Source organism: Pavona decussata, unplaced genomic scaffold, assembly GCF_977016875.1.
Source record: "Pavona decussata unplaced genomic scaffold, jaPavDecu1.1 SCAFFOLD_13, whole genome shotgun sequence".
Lineage (NCBI taxonomy): Eukaryota > Metazoa > Cnidaria > Anthozoa > Scleractinia > Agariciidae > Pavona > Pavona decussata.
In genome coordinates, this window is record NW_028145436.1 from 448,506 (window position 1) to 467,500 (window position 18,995).

General features: G+C 38.7%; 3 protein-coding genes across 7 annotated transcripts in view; 1 reads left to right on the forward strand and 2 right to left on the reverse strand.

The window, feature by feature from the left end:
- The first annotated feature begins 69 nt into the window (after positions 1–69).
- On the forward strand, positions 70–7,747 carry LOC146487741 (2-Hydroxyacid oxidase 1-like). Its single transcript, XM_085126645.1, has 6 exons — positions 70–196; positions 1,595–1,746; positions 3,101–3,648; positions 4,324–4,482; positions 5,639–5,708; positions 6,572–7,747. The coding sequence occupies exons 2-6, from the start codon at positions 1,674–1,676 to the stop codon at positions 6,631–6,633; spliced, it is 912 nt and encodes a 303-aa protein (XP_084982771.1). The 5' UTR covers positions 70–196; positions 1,595–1,673; the 3' UTR covers positions 6,634–7,747.
- LOC146487742 (kynurenine formamidase-like) overlaps positions 6,569–18,995 on the reverse strand; it is a 14,328-nt gene continuing 1,901 nt past the window's right edge. Inside the window, exons 1-3 of one of the 4 annotated variants that reach the window (XM_085126653.1) lie at positions 11,084–14,090; positions 8,436–9,933; positions 6,569–8,146 (exon numbers count right to left, since the gene is read on the reverse strand). In XM_085126653.1, coding sequence (XP_084982779.1) covers positions 9,016–9,897 — 882 coding nt within the window. In that variant the 5' untranslated portion in view covers positions 9,898–9,933; positions 11,084–14,090 and the 3' untranslated portion in view covers positions 6,569–8,146; positions 8,436–9,015. Of the gene's footprint in view, positions 8,147–8,435; positions 10,006–10,183; positions 14,091–18,995 lie in introns of those variants that run through there. The other 3 variants (XM_085126670.1, XM_085126662.1, XM_085126676.1) reach the window with 3 other exon arrangements.
- The window catches only part of LOC146487743 (kynurenine formamidase-like), a 2,504-nt gene continuing 2,077 nt past the window's right edge, over positions 18,569–18,995 (reverse strand). For both annotated transcript variants that reach the window (XM_085126687.1, XM_085126695.1), the window contains exon 3: positions 18,569–18,995. This exon is cut by the window's right edge and continues 47 nt beyond it. In XM_085126687.1, coding sequence (XP_084982813.1) covers positions 18,972–18,995 — 24 coding nt within the window. In that variant the 3' untranslated portion in view covers positions 18,569–18,971.

The window sequence follows — 18,995 nt, forward strand, 5'->3', positions numbered from 1 at the left end:
AATACAAGTGGTTTTACATAAAGTACAAATCTTTTTCTGTCCGATTCAACCATTAGTAAAGCATGGCGGATCCTGTTTGTTTGGCTGATTTTGAAGACTACGCGAGGAAACACTTGCCAAAACACGCATTCGAATTTTTCGCAGGGGGAGCAAACGACGAACATACGTTGAGGGAAAACTTAGAGGCATTTAAAAGGTACGACTACAAAACCCTTGAAACCCGCAATTATTTCAGTGAGGGTAGTAAGCTATGGCTAGCGTGTCTGATTTTTTTTTTTCGTAATTAGTGAGCTGTGGTTTTATGATCTGTATAAGCAAAACGAGGAAGACAACCCTTTTGACAGAAACCACCCTCTATGGTAGGAGGGGGGGGGGGTTCAGGAAATTTTTGTAATGCCCCAATGTATATGTAGATTTAGATCCCCTGTGGGAGGTAGTGGTATGCACAACAAAAATTGCACCCTTGGAGTTGTGCATACTGACTTTCAATGTTTCCTCAGTACAAGATCGAGAGGCCAGGTAAATGGAGGGTATTTGAATTAAGCTATCTAAGATTTCTTTGTTCAAATGTCCCAATGTAAGGCAATTGCAATGGGTCTGTAGAGTCGCTAAACATCTTCAAATGTTTTTAGAAGGTCCTTTGAAATAGTCAAAAGTCCCTATTATGGGCAGGTAGTAAGATCCCTATTATGGCCAAATGCTGTCAAATCCCTTCCTATGCCTAATCACCACCTTCCCCATTTCACCATTAGCTTACATGTATAGTTGCATAATTTTTCTCTTTAAATGTGCAGTTCCAAAAAATGTCTATACTCCTCTCATAGAAGGTTTTCCATTTTGAACCCGCCCCCCTCCCTTCCCCCTAGAAATTTCAGTTTAAAAATTTTGACTTTTGGATCCCGCTCCCCTAAGGAATTTCTGATGACCTTCCATGGGGTGGGTATGGATTTTTCTGGAACTGCACAATATCACTTGAGTCAAGTGGTTGACAGCAGGAGATAAAAGAGTTGGAAACAGGGATAATTTGCAAAGTGTGAAAAGTGGAAGTTACCTGGAAAGGGGTGGAACCATATCATTGAGAATATTTTAGGTAAGGGTATGGGAAGTAGCAAGGTCAGATTCACTTTCCGCCTCAAAAGATGTTATGACCTGTTTCAAGTCAGTATTATATATTTTGTTTTTTGCTTTTTTTTTTTCTTTTAATCAAGTGGAGCTGATTTTAAAATGCCGAATTTCATTTTTTTTTAACTTTATGACATTTGTTTTTTCTTTTACTTTACAAAAACATTATACTTGAAAGTAGTCTCGTTTTCTTTTCGCAATCAAATATTAAAAAAAAGTTATTTCTGAAATTGTGCTTGAAAATAGTCTCTAATAGCTCTTTTTTATATATACTTTTAACGTGTAAATAGCAATTTGTGTGGAATATTTTAATAAAGATATATTTCATTTTTAAAATTTAATTTTATAAAAAAAATTATTATAATTATTATTATTATTATTATTATTATTATTATTATTATTATTGTTATTATTATTATTATTATTAAAGTACAGCTGTAGTTTAGTACATGCTCAATCCTACGGTTTTCAGGCTAAGAATCAGACCACAAGTTCTTCGCGGCATTTCTCAAGTGGACCTTTCCACAATAATTCTTGGAGATAGGATCTCTATGCCAATTGCCATTGCACCAACAGCAACTCAAATACTTGCTCATCCTGATGGTGAAAGAGCAACTGCCAGAGGTAGAGATGCCTAAGAATTATAGTACCTATTTTGTCACTGTACCATCTCCCCATTGGGGTACACTGGATTTCAAGTGACGGGGATGATCGAATGGGGGCAAAACTCAAAACCCAAAAAAATCCCTAGACCAAAAATTAACCCCAAAAGTTCCATGCCGAATTTCCGAGCCTTAAAAATCTTCAGAAAGCGTTAAATGATATAACACAAAAAATAAAAACAATTTAGAAATTGAATGTTTGTGTTTGTTTATTCATCATACCATCTTAAGTAATCTTTTCCGCATCTGGTAGTTGTTCCAACAACACTCAAGACACCCAAGGACATCTTCTGTTTCAACAATTACATTATGCAGAATGACAACGCGGCCGGGATACGCAGTCATCCCCGTCTATTGAAATCCGGAGTGTCCCCCCCCCCCCCCTGGGACCATCTCATATAGAGAGAACTTTGAGCCTCACCACCAGCCATGTCCAGTTTCAAAATTCTTGGACAGTACTTGCAGAAAGAAGCAATCATGGAAGTGGATGCAAGAAGTGTTCATTTTTTTAGCCAAATTTTTGCCGTCAAAACATTTACCAAGGTCCACAAATCATGGGGGCTTAGCAGTGCACAAAACATTGCTGCTCATATGGATTTTTGAGATGCAAACCGCCTTTGAGTGGACGTTCCCAAGTGTGCAGGCTTGGCTCCATCTCGGAAATAACAGTGGTGTCATAGAAAGTCCCAAATGGCTGAATAACTCCAAACCATATAAGAATACACCAGAGAGTCATTTTATTGAATAAATGTTGACATATAGCTTTGTATTACATTCATGAGGATCTGCAATATTTTATTCCCCATACAAAGTCTCGTAAAGTGCTCAAATTCTCAATTACCACCCATAACTCAATGTTGCTTGCACTCAAAGGTCATGTAAAACTAATTTTAAAATTATTCCTTGCTCTCTCCTAACATGAGCTCAGACTGTCCATAAGGCTACCAACTTACTCAAAAGTACTTCAGATCTGCCACTTTTTCAAAAAAATTCTGGTATTTTTTTTGGCCAACTATAAAAGCTGTGTTTATAATGCTTATAAAGATATAAAAAATAATGAGCAAAAAGTCTGAAAATTTTGCCCATGCAGTAACCCTTTAACCCCTACTATCAAAAAACAAATTCTCCTATATATCTTGTCCCCGTACTTTTCTTGTAAAAGTACTAGGGAGAAGTTATTAACATGTCAAGAAATTTCATCATTGATCATACCCTTAATTCTCATGACCTCAAGGGTTGAATAGGCATTGATATTACAAGGAAAAATTTGATACTCATCACTGTCTGGCCTTAAAGGGTTAATTCTTTTTTTTCAGGTGCTGCTAAGGCAGGTACTTGCATGGTTCTTAGTACTATGGGATCCACAGCACTTGAAGATGTTGCTGCCGCAGCTCCTTATTCACTCAAGTGGATGCAACTTTATGTTCTCAGCTCTCAAGAAATGACCAAAATGATTGTGCAACATGCAGAAAAGGAAGGATACAAAGCAATTGTAATGACAGTAGATGCAACTGTGAGAGGAAAACGGCTTAGTGATGTCAGAAATCATTCGTTGGTACTTCCCTATGTTATGACAATTCCTAATATTGAATCGGCAAAACTTGCAGATGCCAAAGAATCATCAAACTTTGAGCAAAATAAACAACATAGTTCTGGCTTTGTTTTTGACTCTTTTGCCAAGTCCCTCTTTGATCCATCAATTACTTTTGAAACTATTAACTGGTTGAAAAGCATCACCAAGCTTCCGATTATTCTGAAGGGAATTTTGACAGCTGATGATGCCGTCAAGGCTGTGGAGCATGGAGCTGATGGAATCATTGTATCAAATCATGGAGGAAGACAGTTGGACTATGTTCCCGCAACTGTAAGCATATGCTATTATTCCAATAATTGCCAAAAAGGAAATGATTGCCAAAGATCATAGTCAGACAAGTAAAACTAGCAATATAATGTTCCGACGTTTCACTGACGTCATGACGCCATTCTCAAGGAATGAATAATACAAGTGAGAATGGCGTCATGACGTTGCCGAAACATCGGAACATTATATAGCTAGTATTTACTTGTCTGTGTATTTCTAAAGCATTATGAATTAAAGATCATAGTGTCTTAATAATTATGATTGATAATAATAATAAAAATAATAATTATATTAATAATAATTTTTTATTATAATAATGGATAATAGTAATAATAATAATAATAAATAATAATAATAATAATAAAATACAGTTTTAAAGCGCTAAAGCTATAGACATTCTGTCAACCACCCGAAATATCATATTCTCCCACAAGCATCCTAAGATTATGGACAGAGCAGTGAGGACTTCAGCACTTGAGTTTTGAACATTTTTTGACGTGATTTTTTCGTTATGATCTATAAGAGTAAAACCATAGAAAACTGCCGTTGATTTGTTAAATATGCAATATATATTAAACTGCTTTGCCGTTGAAAGCATAAGCTATTAAGTCAGTGTCATCCTCTAATGAAATGGATAAATCAAAAGAAAAGTTTGCTTTTTTCCTTCAATTGTTATAGATTGATGTTCTGCCAGAGATAGTAGATGCCGTTCAAGGAAGGGTTGAGGTGTATGTCGATGGTGGAATTAGGACAGGTACAGATGTATTCAAGGCTCTGGCTTTGGGGGCTCGAGCTGTTTTTATTGGTCGACCAGCCATCTGGGGAATTGCATACAAGGTAATAAATGGGGCACACATTATTTTGTTGTGGTAAATATTAATTTTTCCATTCAGAGACCTTCCAATAGTATGAGGCAAAATCCTCCAATCTTTAATCTCATTATTAATGCAGATCTTCTCCCAAAATTAATAAGAAAACATCTCGAAAAGTAACTTCAAAATGTTTAAGTGACATTATGATGTGTTAGGAATATGGCACATATTCATCATTTACCAGAAGATTTTGCTCATGGAGAAAACTTTTTTGACCATGAATTGATGGATTTTCAAGGAAAAACCAGTGAGTGAAAACACTATAAACATGTATCTTATTTAATTATTGAGTTGCTCATTGGCTGCCGTCTAATTTGCTATCAAATCAGTTGCTTTATATTTTTCAATTCACCTGTAATGTATGAAATAGTGTAACCTGTTTTTTGTTTTCTATCCGCCTCAATTAGCTTCCGCTATATGTTGGTAGTCTCTGCCTGCACTGTATTGCGGTGATGATGATGATGATGATGGTGATGATGGTCTTATTCCAAGAACAAGCCCTAGTTTAGAGAAACACTTACATGTAGCTCCTTCAAATCTATACAAGAAACCAAGACAAATATTCTCCTAGCTACAAAAAAGCTGACTAGATGCTATACATGCATGCAACACAAAGGTCTGAAAAAATGAAAAGATGGTGACTGCCATTTGAGCCATTTTCATTAACCCTTTAAGCCCTAACAGTGATCAGCATTTCTCCTTGTATTATCAATGTTTATTCAACCTTTGCGGTCATGAGAATTAAGGATATGATCACCCAAGGTGAATTTTCTTGATATTTTAATAACTTCTCCCCAGTACGTTTATAAGAAAAGTACGGGGACAAGATAAATATTTGCATACAAATTATCTTATTTGCATCATGACCACTAAATATTATGTAAGATGATCGTTGCTCACAGCTTCAGCTTGGGCCCCTTGTAGGCTAAGTGCAAAGCTTTTCATGTGAAAATTAGTTTTGTTTGCATATGAATGAAAACTAATAATAAAAACTATGCACAAAGCCTTGCTTTCATAAATTATGAGGGTCAAAGCATCCCGGAAATGGCATATTCAGGTCTCCTGCTGAGCTCATTTTCTGCTTCAGTCTTATGTGCCTTTTTCATCAAATATTTTTGTAGGGTGAGGAAGGTGTGCTTAAAGTCCTGGAAATTCTTAAAGAAGAGTTCAAAATAGCAATGATCTTGTCAGGTGCGCATCATTATTTTATAACAAATGAATATAAATGTAGTTAAGTCCCTGGAATTTGTGGAAATGGAAGAAAAATCCCAAATTTTGTTTTTTTAACATAACTGAAAAACAAATATCACTACATGAAAACACCACCCCTCTCAATAAATTATGTACATTGTTGGTTATAGGCAGCAAAGGTGAGCAAAGGCTAGCTGGGTGTTAGGGGGAGGGGGAGAGGGGTTGATGGGAGAGGTGGTCCAAACCAATATGAGAACAGTGAAAATTGAGTGACAAACACTTAACTTTTTTTAAGTGAATTAAATTACCTGCTGTTGGAATATTTCTGCAGCAGTGGACTTACCAATTCAAAAGCCACAAACGTGGGGAGAAAAGATAGATAATGGAGGACACCCATTACTGTATTTGCAATGAAAGGCTACAGTGCACTGCCACTACACATTTGTTGCATTTCCAGGGGTTTGAGGGCTCATTCAATTGCTCTAAGCTGCAGAACTTGCAGACTGTGAGCACAGTTGTACTTTTTTCCTCAGCTCACTCGTGTGAAAGGGACATTAAAATTATGCAAATTGAAAAGAGAACGAGGAGAGATTAGTGAGAGAGAGGAACCGATGTGTGCTTCAAACATAGGCGAAGGAAGAGATTGCTAGCAGTCTCCACAAAACTAAATAATTATTGATACATCAAAATGAAGTAATTGAGTGTTTATTTTTGTTTTATTTAAGTTGCAAAAAATTATTATTATACTTTCCAACAGAATTTTAGCTGCTCTTAGCCTAAAAGTGAAAACCACAATGAGTATGCCTTTACCTTTCTGGATTTGGAATTAATTCTGATATTGTTCATTATTATATTCTCAACAGGATGTGCTTCTTTAGCAGATATAAAACGATCACATGTCATGAGATGTCCAGCAAGATTGTAAAATAAAAAGTATTTGTCAAAGCCATGAACATTAAAGATGCATAGTTATGCATAATTATTAGTGTATAGCCAGCAAAATATATTTTTTTAACTTTTATTTTGCAAAACAAGACGTGCAGACAAACAACACAGACCTTAAAGAATCTTACATACAGAAGTACACCATGAAAGTGAATGTATGAAAATTCATAAATTTGAAATGCGCAAGCAAGAATGAATTAGTGAATGATTATCGCAGTTATATAAGCAACTTAAGCAGTTGCAATAAGAAAGCCTGAAAAAAGGCAGGCTTGAAGGGGATTCGAACCCATGGCCAAAAATTCAAGCCAACTGGAAGCTGGTCATATTGTGAATTTGTAATATACCCGTAGAGGTGATGAGATGAGACTGAACATATGAAAATTCATACGTTTGAACTATGCAAGAAAGAATGAATAAGTGAAGGGTCATCGCAGTTATATAAGCAACTTAAGCATTTGCGAAGAGAAAGCCTGAAAAACCCACTTAGTTTCAAATGTTAATAATAACCATACATGATAGACATGTGTGTAAGTGTAACTCATTATTAATACAGGTAATAAAAGTATTTTAATACTTAATAGTATTTTAATGACAATCTCACATCTGGATGATGACAGGCTGGATATTTAACGTTCACGTTGACGGCAAATGGCAAATGTGAGATTCACGTTTTTGTTTTCTTGAAAAAATAAGTGCATAGATGAAAATAAAGCAAAATGATTCTGACCTTGGTTGCCAACCGAAACTACTTAATTTTACTGAGAAAATGAAAACAACAAGCCGCAAATGCAGGATAAATAACTAGGTGATGTCTTAAACTTCAGCTGTTTCTTGTTTGATGTAAAGGCAATTCTAAATCTCCATCTCTAATGTCACAATATACATACTATTATAATAATAATAATAATAATAATAATAATAATAATAATATATAATTAAGCATTACACTAAGTCTCAATGCTTTACAACTCTATAAAAATGCCAATTACAAATGTGAGAAAAATACATATATATATAAAAGAAACTTCATAGTCACATTAAAAAAGACCTACTCTAATTGACAAAATTTACGAAATAAATATGTCTTAACTGAAGATTTAAAAGAGTTCAATGTCTCGGACTTCTTTATTTGAAGCGGCAAGGAGTTCCAAGCATTGGCAGCATAGACAGAGAAGGCTCTCGCTCCATATGTCTTGGTGTTATAGCGAGGAGTAGCTAAGAGCCTTTGGTCAGCAGATCTTAATGGGCGTGATGGTAGATATGGGCAAAAGAGTTCAGATATGTAATCTGGAGCCAGATTATTAAGCGCTTTGTATGTAAGAACTAGGATTTTGAAATCAATTCTGGCCTTGACTGGAAGCCAGTGCAGTCTGGACATGGACTTCAACTCAAATTTACAGAGTGGCATATTGGGTGATATTTTGAAAAAAAAGTCTAAGAGAGTATCTATTGCCAGTCACATATTAAAGTTTAGTTACCGTAGTTGCATCCTGCTTAAAGGCTGGTTTTCACCAGCGACGGAGTCCGAGTTGGAGTTGGAGTCATAAGCAGAGTCATAAGAGCGCTTATGACCTAGTCAAAATCAAAAATCGGAGTCGTAAGCAGAGTTATAAGCGCGACGGAATCGGAGTCAGAAGAATCAGAATGTTTCCATTTTCTTCCGACTCCGCTTACGACTCCGTCGCTTACGTTCCGCTTAAGCAAAGCTGTTTTCACTAGATCATAAGCTCTACGCTTCTGATTACGACTCCGACTCCGACTCTGTCGCTAGTGAAAACCAGCCTTAAGTTAAGTCCAAGCACATAAGAAGTGGTTGATGTTGTCTGGGATGGATTTCCGGAATTTAGCAGTACAGTTTTAGACCCCCCTATACTCTGTCCCAAGAATGTATGCCGAGGACACAAGTCTTACTCTAAGCTCAAGTGATCCAGTAGATTTGCAATCCAAATTAAATGGCGACTTTGTTGAAATTCACTCTTAGCTCTTTTAAAACATGTATTTAATCTTGATCTAATTTAACGATAGTTTATAAAGGATGGTTTTTATAGCTTTAGAATAATCTGATACATGTAATTAATTTAGTTAGATAATTGTTGTTTAAAAAACATGGCTTGATGGAAGAGCATGTAAATATGAATTATTGATACCATGTATATGTTGTGGTTCAATTTTATCCTTGGTTTAATTTTTATTTCCCATTGTTTTAAACTCATTATCATACATTACCATACCCCAAAACAAAGGGAAATAAAAATTAAACCAAGGATAAAATTGAGCCACAACATATACAAAAAGATTACCTAATCAGCCAACCTTTATATTTCATACTTCTAGTAGAATAAAAAGCCAACCACCTTAATTCTTACAGGTTTGAAGAGTTTTCATGAACAAATTTCAAAATTTCTTTGCAAAGATGGTCCTCAGAATTGACCATGTTCTCAATAACATTAAAATGATCCACTCCAGGAAGCTCAACAAAGGAACACTGCACACCGTGACTCTTCAAGATATCGACAAGTTCTTTCGATTGCCGAGTAAATTCTGGAGACCCATGCTCTTCAACCACAACCAATGTGGGGGAGCGAATTGTGGGAGACTCCTGCTTTAGAATTAACTGAGGGCTGAGTCTGGCAGCAGAGCTTTCATCCAGAGTCAATGCATCATTGACGTAAGTGTTAATTAATGGCACCAGGTCAAATACTCCAGAAATAAGACACATACCATGGATGGCTTGCGGAACAAACATACTATTCTTCCAATTTGCCACTGTCATCATGGCACACAAATGCGCTCCTGCAGAATGGCCACATAAATACATCTTTGATTTAGGGAACTTCTTAGCAACAAATTCTACTGCAGCTTGGGTTTCAGTGATCATGTCATCTATGCTAGTTTCTGGTGCGAGGTTATAACCAACAATTGCTGCAATGCATCCAGCTTGTGTCCAGGAATTGCTGACAAAACTATAGATATCTTTACTCCCTTCCTGCCAGTAACCTCCATGAAAAAACAAAATGACTGGTGAATTATCCAGGTCTGTGGTTGTGGGATAAAAAATATCCATCTTGGCTTTGTTTGCACTGTATGACACATCCAGTTCACTTTTCAGATTTTGCTGTGCAGTTTTACTGTAATCGCTACATACTTTCACATGATTCGCAACTACAGCATCTGCAGACATACGTTTGTTCCATCTACTCGGGGAGTAATACAGTTCCAGCCACTCTCTTGATTTCCCATCCATTTTCTTTGTTCCTTTGAAATTCTTGTCTTACACTATCTGCAATCAAAAACGTTACATTACATATTATTATTCCTTAACTGCTTCCCTTATGTTTAGACAAAAGAACAACTTACAGTCGACTCCCGATAACTCGAACCCTCGCTAACTCGAACCTCCCACTAACTCGAGCCAATTTTCATTTCCTTTCAGGTCATTTTCCTTATAATTTTACCCTCGATAACTCGAACTCCCGATAACTCGAACCATTTTCAATTTCCCTTGAAGGTTCGAGTTATTGGGAGTCGACTGTATTAATTTTTATTTGTAAAAATAAAAAAAAAGGTTTAGGAAGATAAGTTTGTGTCCAAATCTACCATCCCATATCATGGGGCCCCTAAAATTTCTCCATGTAATATCAATGCTTATTCAACACATGACGTCATGAGAATTAAAGAATTATCATCACCCAAAGTGAATTCTCTTGATATTTCAATGACCTCTCCCCAGTTCTTTCATAAGAAACGTATGAGACAAGATAGGAGAATCTGTTCTTTGATGTTTGGGGTTAATTACGGCTTATTACGAAGAAAGAGTGAAGACGGAACAATATTTTGCTATGAAAATCAAACAAAGCAGATCTGAAGAGAATACAGTACTGAACAAAACATTTGCAAACCGGAAGAAGTCGAAGAACATATAAAATATCATGGTGTGATACTGCAGTGCAATTTTGTACAGTGTACTAATACTGAAGTCGCAATGAATTATTCTTTACAGAAATAGCCTTTTCTAGAGAGCTTTGACACGTTAGATTTGAAATCGTCAACTTATAAATGCCCCACAAATTAAAGAAACTCTCCATGTACGACAAGGCAAGCACGTTCATCGCCTGAAGGGTAAAAAACTGCAAAAAACCACTTCGAGTTTAAAAAAGCGAGAGGTTCGAGTTATCGAGAGTTGAGTACAGTAATGCATGGAGTAAATCCTGGAGAAATCAATTTTAGTTTGAGTTAACGCGACCTTCAAGTTACCTGGAGTTAACTGTATTTAATATCCACGAGGTACATGTGAGTGAGTTTATAATCTTCTGCTGAAGGTGAAGCTTAGCTTTTCGGGTTTTTTGCCAAGCGATTTCAACATTCACGCTTGAGTTTGCTTCCAACGGCTTTTTGCAAAACATTAGTGTTAATTCTACTAATGTACTTACCTATTTACTACTGCTTAATTTGTGATGAAGCCACTGCATGAAAAATCGCCAAGGGAGCACAGCTCGAGGACGAGAATGTGGTTAGCCTGTGTGTGGCACAGGGCAAATTCCTCCCCAGACCGCGCTCGGCTCGCTTCACTTTGGGAGTCGGTCGAGTCTGTCCACAGGGCTCCCGGTCCCTTATCCCTGACCCCTACCCCCCCGTACCCATAACCCCAGGGGTGAGGTTGAGATGTGCCTTATTTGTGGTTATACTACCCCCACCCCGTCAGTCTTTCCATCCTACATGCAAGTTGCTGCACTATCCCTTATAAAAAAAGGCACTGTTCGTGGTCTATGTTAGAGGTCTTTATCATTTATGGAAATGAGATAATTCAAAAGTAATTATAAGAATAAGGGACAACTTAGCCCTATCTCAGTCCTGTTACTCTGTTTTCCCCCAGACGCAGTTTTAATTACAATATATAAAGGCAAACAACTTTTTAGCCTTTTCACATACACACCCGGTCACTCCCTTTCCTGATAAGAATGTCTCATTTTCAGTCGAGGCTCACTGGCCGGCTGTATGTGATCGAATGATCACTTAGAAGGAGATAAAAACCGCTGCTAAAACTGGGCCAGGAGTTGACGTCCACTAATAACATGAATTGTATGCAGAATACATGTATGTATTCAGGTGTTTCGGGTTTTAGCCGGCTGTACTACGCATGTTCATGTGACGATGGGTTTTTCCTGCTCGAGGGCAAAGGAGGGACAAAAATAGACTTCAACGGCGACTTGTCAATGTATCGGGAGAGCTAAGCTTGCATGAGAACACTCACTCGCTTGCAAGACAGAATTCGTCACCACTTTTAGGTACAGGGATCTGGCCAACAGGAACTCGTCGAACAGCAGAGAATAGACAATCTTCACTCCAGCATAGGTTTGTTCAGCAGTGCGATCTTCACCAACATAACCAAGCTCGCAAACAGAACGTAACCTTGAATGCAACTGATGCAACCGATTTACAATTGAAAACTTTGTGCTTATATATATCCCTACCGAATACAAAAGGTCAAAGTACTTTTTTACCACAATATCAACGTCAAAGAAAATTTTTACTATAACTGTCAAAATTCCCTCGCGCTGATTGACGCGAGCAGCGTTGTCTAGACCCTTATCGACAAAGGAAAATTAGCCAATCAGATTCCGATATTACAAACAATTGTGGTAAAAACTCTTGTCGACAACGGATAAGAGTGCAGACAATGCTAAACCACATTCGATTTGATAATCTTTCGTTTACAAAATTTGATGATGCAATCTCACGAGCACAGAACAAAACATGTTACTTAAGAATATATTACTTTCACGTGCGCTTAATTGCTGAGAGTTCCTTATAAGGAGAGTACTTTTCCGGACTACATCCTTAACAAAGAATATTGAGCTTTGATTGCGGAAAAGAAGGTACATCAAAAGACCTCAAAAGAATTGCTGAGTCGTTAGATTACAGGTCGAACAAAGTACAATGTACCGTTACACATGGACAAGCCGTATGTCTAACTAGAATAAACTAAAATAAGAGCTTTTGTTTGAAAAAGTCATGCTGGGTTGTAATGTTAGCAAACGACTATAAGCGAAAATTACATAACATAAGCAGCTAAATACGAAGCAGCAAAAGCGAAAACAAGTAAAATATCGAGCGATGAAACACATATCAAATCGATTGTTAATGCGAAGGAGACAACTTCTCGTGTCCACATGCTGAGTTAATTAAATATTCCTATCAAACATACACTGAGCTATTGTTACTGCCTGATTATGTATTCTATTCCAATGCAAAGCTATTGAAACGCACTTGCCAAACGTATTAAAGTGAAACGCAAAATCTCCCGTAACACTGATTCGTTCTTCCTTAAATCGAGGCGTCCTCGTGTCTGGAAGCGAACGAATGACTGGCAATTCCCTGATATACTTATGACTAACCATTATACGTTAAACTGTTTACATGTGCAATAATGGACTGCGAAAAATGCGGTTAAATATAATCTTATATAAGAACAATTGAATACAATGTCTGGCAACTAGGCTAAATATAGCTTGTTCTTACGCGTGCTAAAAGTTCCAATAGTCAATTCAGGTTATTCAGTAACGAGAGCCTCAAAACTATAGCAACTTCAATAAGCTATTGATTTTCTCTCCTAACACACATTTAATTAGACCAAACTGCATCCAGTGCGTCCTTAACATTTCCTTAAAATTCTGGCCAATGCCAGCCTCAAGCGTTGTTATAAAAAAATGTTTTTTGTAGTACATGATTGACCTTCATTCAAATATTTCCAGAATTACTAACAAAATACTTCCACTTCAGACTTACAAGCACGTAAACATTATATAACTTCATTCGATCAGCTTCCAAGAAGACCTCCGTTCATCGAAGCTGCTATTGGTCAGTTGATCTTGTTCTGCTTTGATCCACCATGAAGCGCATTGTTTGCCAGCTGGAATGCTTGCTTAATGCCCTCGTTACATTCCCCGGCCGGGATCTTTATCACTATGTGGGCCTGATGATGAATTTCTTGTTTTGTTTGGTGGACTTTAACTTTGTTAAAATTCACTCCCAACGTAGGTATTCCGCTTAAACCAAAGTTCTCCGATTTACTTGTTTCCCTACTCGACTCTACCTTGACGTCTTGAAATACAGTCACCACCAAATCCTTGTTAGCGGCGCTAGCCTGCGACTGTGACTGCGGATTGTAGTAAACTTGCTTTGTCTCTGGGTCAAACATGGCGGGTACAAGCTCACGAGACGCCATGATTCAGATGATCGATGCATTCTTAGAACCGGGTATGACGTGATTCATCAGGGAGTTTTCCCTTTTCTCGAATGATTAAGCACCTTTGAAAACTTCTTTGTCTGTAATTAATTTCCCAACTTTTAAAGATCTTATTTCAATTGCATCAGTATATATTGTATAAGATTAGGTATAAAATCAAAGTAACTTAGCCAGGTATTATTCATGGTCTTGACGTTTTCACCGAATTCGGTACTGTTTTTAATGAATATTTAATCAGCGTGGCGTGACCCTAAAAAATGTGCTTGCATTTCTTAGAACAACAGAAAACAACAATCATTTGATCTCCATGGTGACTAGGGTGATGGGAATTTTCCCTTGAAACCACATCATACTTTTTTCAAGCGTTTCATCCTTTTATATAAGGACAGCTTGCGCAGTCTTTCAACTACAAGCTGGCTAGTTGTGTCAGAATCGGGACCTCCACGTGCGCTGTTTTAGTTCATGTGGCTTGCTAGTTCTTGTCTCAACACCGGATGAAAGTTCTGCATTCATTGGCAAGGTCCTGCACAAATTTGAAAACAACGTGCTCAGAAAAGTAGCGATGCCACTGTTAAAGAAAGTGTTCAGGGAAGTTGTAAAGAAGCCAGTGAGGTCTGTGTTGAAAGCTGGTGGCAAAGCTGTAGGACTCAAGAAAGTTCGAAAGACTTATAAAGAGTTCAGACATGAGGTGGCCTACTCTAGAGTCATTTTAACGGCGGATTCGTATCGAGTGGAAAAGATTACTCCTTGCGCTGACGGACAACATGACATAGTGGAAGCTGAACAACCTGTTGAGATTCACTTTGCTGACGGCGTGGCGGTAATTCAAGACAGATATTGCAGAAAATGTGGACAACACTTCTTCAGCGGAGGTGATCCAAGGGATGAACTCTAACACACATCAAAAGGACGTTTTTTCTCTAAGCGTAGCTGCAATAGGTACGAGGGTTGAAAGTTGCGTTTGTCTGAATAGATTCTCGCCATTTTTAATTGAAAATGTATCCTTCAAGGACTGATATTTTTCTAAACTGAGTAGTTAGCATCCAGATGGATGACTTTTTACTTATTTATATGCTGGAAAATATGCAAATTTAATCAGTGCCCAGCGTTGCGGAATGTTCACTATTTTGAATGTTTTATACACTGACGGTAGCATGTAATACCTCTGCATTGCCAAGAGGAGCTAGCATCGTTAGCCGATACCTAAGTTCTCAGGAAAAATACATGTTCACTTGGTTATAATTAGGATAGTCAGTGTCTGGACGAATGTAAAATCAAACTACTGCAATCTTGGTGACCTGAAGAGTCTATCTTTTCTGGTTCATTGGTGTACAACCAGTATTCACTAATAAAATGACTCCACAAACTGATTTAATGTACCTGGTTGCTGGCTGAATTCACGTTTATTTAACGAAATAAAATTAATACAAATTGTTTTCAAACGGGTGTGATAGTTATGACCAGTCATAACTATGTTAGTAGGAAGTGCTTAACAAATGACAGCTTGTTTATCAGAGCACACTCTTTTATTCATTATCTCGAAATATCTACACCAAAAATAGTCTAATTTTCTGTTAAAGTAAAAGAGCAAAGTCCTACAGCTCCATTTTGAGCTAAGTTTTAACTGACCCATTTCCTTCAGTAATAACATCTCTCTCGTATCTCGTCCTGGTGCGTTTTCAGTTTACTGTCTTCATCAATCAGTCCTCAAAAACTAATTGCAATACTGCTTTTACTGTGCCGCAATAGCCTTTGATAGAAGCGGTTGTAGAGCAGGCTGCAGGGCAACGACTTGCTTCAGTTGCTCGAGTGTCATGAACACCATTCCTGTAGCCATTCGGCACTTGGAACACACTGTCACAGCACTTTTTATCAACATTCGTTTGTTGATCTCTACTGCTCCCTGATCTTTGCTTGAAGAAACAGTGATTCCTAGAAAACTGCTTTTGTCCTTGGTGACCCATTTGACGGAGCTGTGCACCGAGATCGTCACAACACTGAAACCCTCTTCGCGAAAATCATGTTGGTGATTCGGACACGCGAGCATAGCGATTATTTGCAACGATACAATGTATCAAGACGTCCTCTCGAAAATACAACGTTGAGTTCACGACAACAAGCTACATATTTTTTTAATGGCGAGCACATGCTCTCGCTTACTTTTACATACGGGAAATCAGTGACTGACGTAATAAATGTCACGCTTCATGTCACATCCTCCGCAATATAAAATGGGTAGACAAATGAAAAAAAGAAAACTGGAACATGAATGAGACAGGACACTATGTGTGAAAGTGTTTCAACTGGTAATAAATGTAGCGAATGCGGTTTCTTGTTGTGATTGCGTGACCGTCAATACCTCTTTGTTTTATGTGACATATCGATTAGTTGTCGGCATTAGCTTTCCTTTCTGACACGTGGAAGTTATGCATTAGTCAATTCCAACAGTACCCATCTTCCCCCCCGGGCCGATCCCCGGGAATTAGGATTTTTTGAAAATAAACTGGCAAAGGCCCCACCGCCAGGACAAAATAGTTGTTCAAATGCCCCGGGGTGGTAGCTCAGACATGTCAAAAATGTTTTATTTTCTTCGTTTCTCGTCTTACTTTCAGTAAAATGTAAGCTAATTCAGGCCAAATTAAGTCCTAGATGGGTCTTGTTTCCCGTAGAGCGTCCCATTTTATGTCCAATCTAGACGTATTTAATACGAAACTTACTGTATTTGCCGATGAATTTGTCATTAACGAAGCGACGATGCTGTAGGGTGAAAAAAAGTGAGATGGTCAAATGCCCTGGGGTAATTGGGTGGAAGGCTAATGCCCGACCCCCGAGATGGACAGTGTGGAAAAATGCCCCACTATTGCCTGGGGGGGATGGGCACAGCTGAAATTGACTGATGCATTATAAGCGCATGTAAGAAGCAGACTGATGGAAGGATCGTCGAATAGGTAACAGAACGGGGAAAGAGGTATGATACCCCGTTTATCCTTTTTGTTTAGACCTCGAAATGTATAACACTTAATCGAAAGCAGTTTCGTTACGCTTAAGATTATTTGTGTTGTTTAGATTTATGTATATGCATGCCCCGCGTCATTCCCCGCGTGCTCGAGTTGGGGGCGTTTCGATTAGCGTAGATTTATAGTAATAGCCAAATTCTGCTCGTTGTATAGCAGTTTTTACGAGCTTTCAAGTTCAATAAATCAATTGTGAAAGATAGATGCCTGGAAGTTCCGTTATCATAAAGCATTTCTCCGATGCGGCGCTGTTAAGAAATTCAAAAACTGAAAGAATTGATTGATATCAACGTCCGCCCCGTTACAGTAAATGTTCAATCCCTCACGACAAATAGAAGGTTCTGTGTTAAGCCTAACAGGCAATGTTCACAAGTTGCTTGTAGGTTGGTCATGCAATAAAGTCCTTAAGGTACGAAGGTTTAGTGACCAATCTTCCTGACCAGTTCTAGTCACTGAGTCCGGCTCTCTCTGCTTTTTGTATAGGGTTCAATACATGGTAGGCCTTTAGTGCCTGATTCTTGATTCCTGATGCCTGAAATCGAATGATGTTTCGCGAGAAAACCAAGACGATCCGTTTCCGAAGAATACTCGCAAACCGTAGGTGAGGGCCCATCGGGTTCGTCAGGGCAGCTTGACATACGTGTTGGCTCAGTAAAAGTTTCCTCAGCAGGCAGCTTGCTGGTCCTTCTGTCTGGTATTTGTTGTGATTCACCACTGGTTGTTTCAGGGCGTGACTTGTTGGTCTTCTTCAGATGGGCGCTGTTGCGCCTATAGGAAGATATATCTGCTGTCTCAACTTCATATGACCTTTCGTCAAGTCGTTTAACAACCACTCCCTTCTTCCATTCCTTTTGCCCCAGTACAAACGGTTTCAGCCTCACAGTATCTACCTCATTCAATTCAGGTAAGTCATGGGCATCAGCATTGTAGTATCGAGCCTTCCATTTTTGAACATCTTTCGGCTTCTCTCTCTCGTTACTAGAGCTCAGGGTTCTTGGTTCCAGGAGAGAACCAGTTGTGGGCAGTAATGTCCTTGTCCTCCTATTCATGAGCCTCTGAACTAAACTGCTTCCGATGTCTTGTGATGGGATATTGTGCTCAGCCAGTAGTCCCAAGTAGAAGTCATTGCCACTTTTGGCAGTTTAACGGAGGAGTTTTTCAGCGGACTTCACAGCAGCCTCTACTTTGCCGTTAGCCTTACGGTTCTAAGGAGAGGTAACCCTGTGCTCAGTGTCCCATTCTTATAAACTTTTGGAACTCTGCAGCTATAAATTGGGGGCCATTGTCACTAACGAATTTCGAATTGACACGGACTCCCATGCTTTGCAAAGTGGGCCTTAAGTTTTCTGACCACAGTTCCAGAATCTGTGTTATGTAGCCGGTCCAGCTCCCAATAACCACTATAGTAATCGGCCGTCACCAAGCAATCTTTCTGATGAAGAGGTCCACAGCAACTTTCTCCCAAGGCCTCTGCGGTATGTCATGACTCATGAGGGTTTCTTTCCCAGGAGAAACTTCAAAGAATCTGCAGGGTTCACACGTTGAGGTCCAGTGTTTGAGTTCAGAGTTCGTACCAGGCCAGTACACGTTCTCTCCCTCGCTCTCCCCAAACAGCCTTCTACACCAGCGTGAGACGCACGTATGTCTTTCTTTATCTCAGCTCTCCTGAGCCCTTGAGGCGCAAAAAGGCGCTCCCCTTTGAACACCAGCCCATCATAAACACTAAGTTCATCACTCATGCTGTAGTAGGGGGTCAGTTGAGGTGAGATCTTTGACCGATCCTCAGGCCATCCCTTTAGTATGGTGTCCATAAGCAGGTGCAGGGTTTCATCCTCTGCAGTCTCGAGTTGGATTTTCTGTACCCTCTCTTGTCGCATGGGTAGGAATTGGACCGCATTGACAGACTCAAACTCACTGGGGTTTGCCTGACCATCGGCTGGGGGAGATGACTTTTTCATCATGTCTGCCAGATGTTGGGTATGACCAGGGGTGTACTGGACGTCTATGTCGTAGGCCAGGCTTCTGAGGAGCATACCTTGTAGGCGTTTTGTTTTCCTATCACGTGGTTTCTTGGCGATAGAC

Excerpts from the sequence above, each read along its gene's own strand:
- LOC146487741 (XM_085126645.1), top strand. The coding sequence starts at position 1,674 with ATGCCAATTGCCATTGCACCAACAGCAACTCAAATACTTGCTCATCCT. Across the intron at positions 1,747-3,100 it reads TGAAAGAGCAACTGCCAGAG|GTGCTGCTAAGGCAGGTACT; the intron begins GTAGAGATGCCT and ends CTTTTTTTTCAG. Across the intron at positions 4,483-5,638 it reads TCTGGGGAATTGCATACAAG|GGTGAGGAAGGTGTGCTTAA; the intron begins GTAATAAATGGG and ends ATATTTTTGTAG.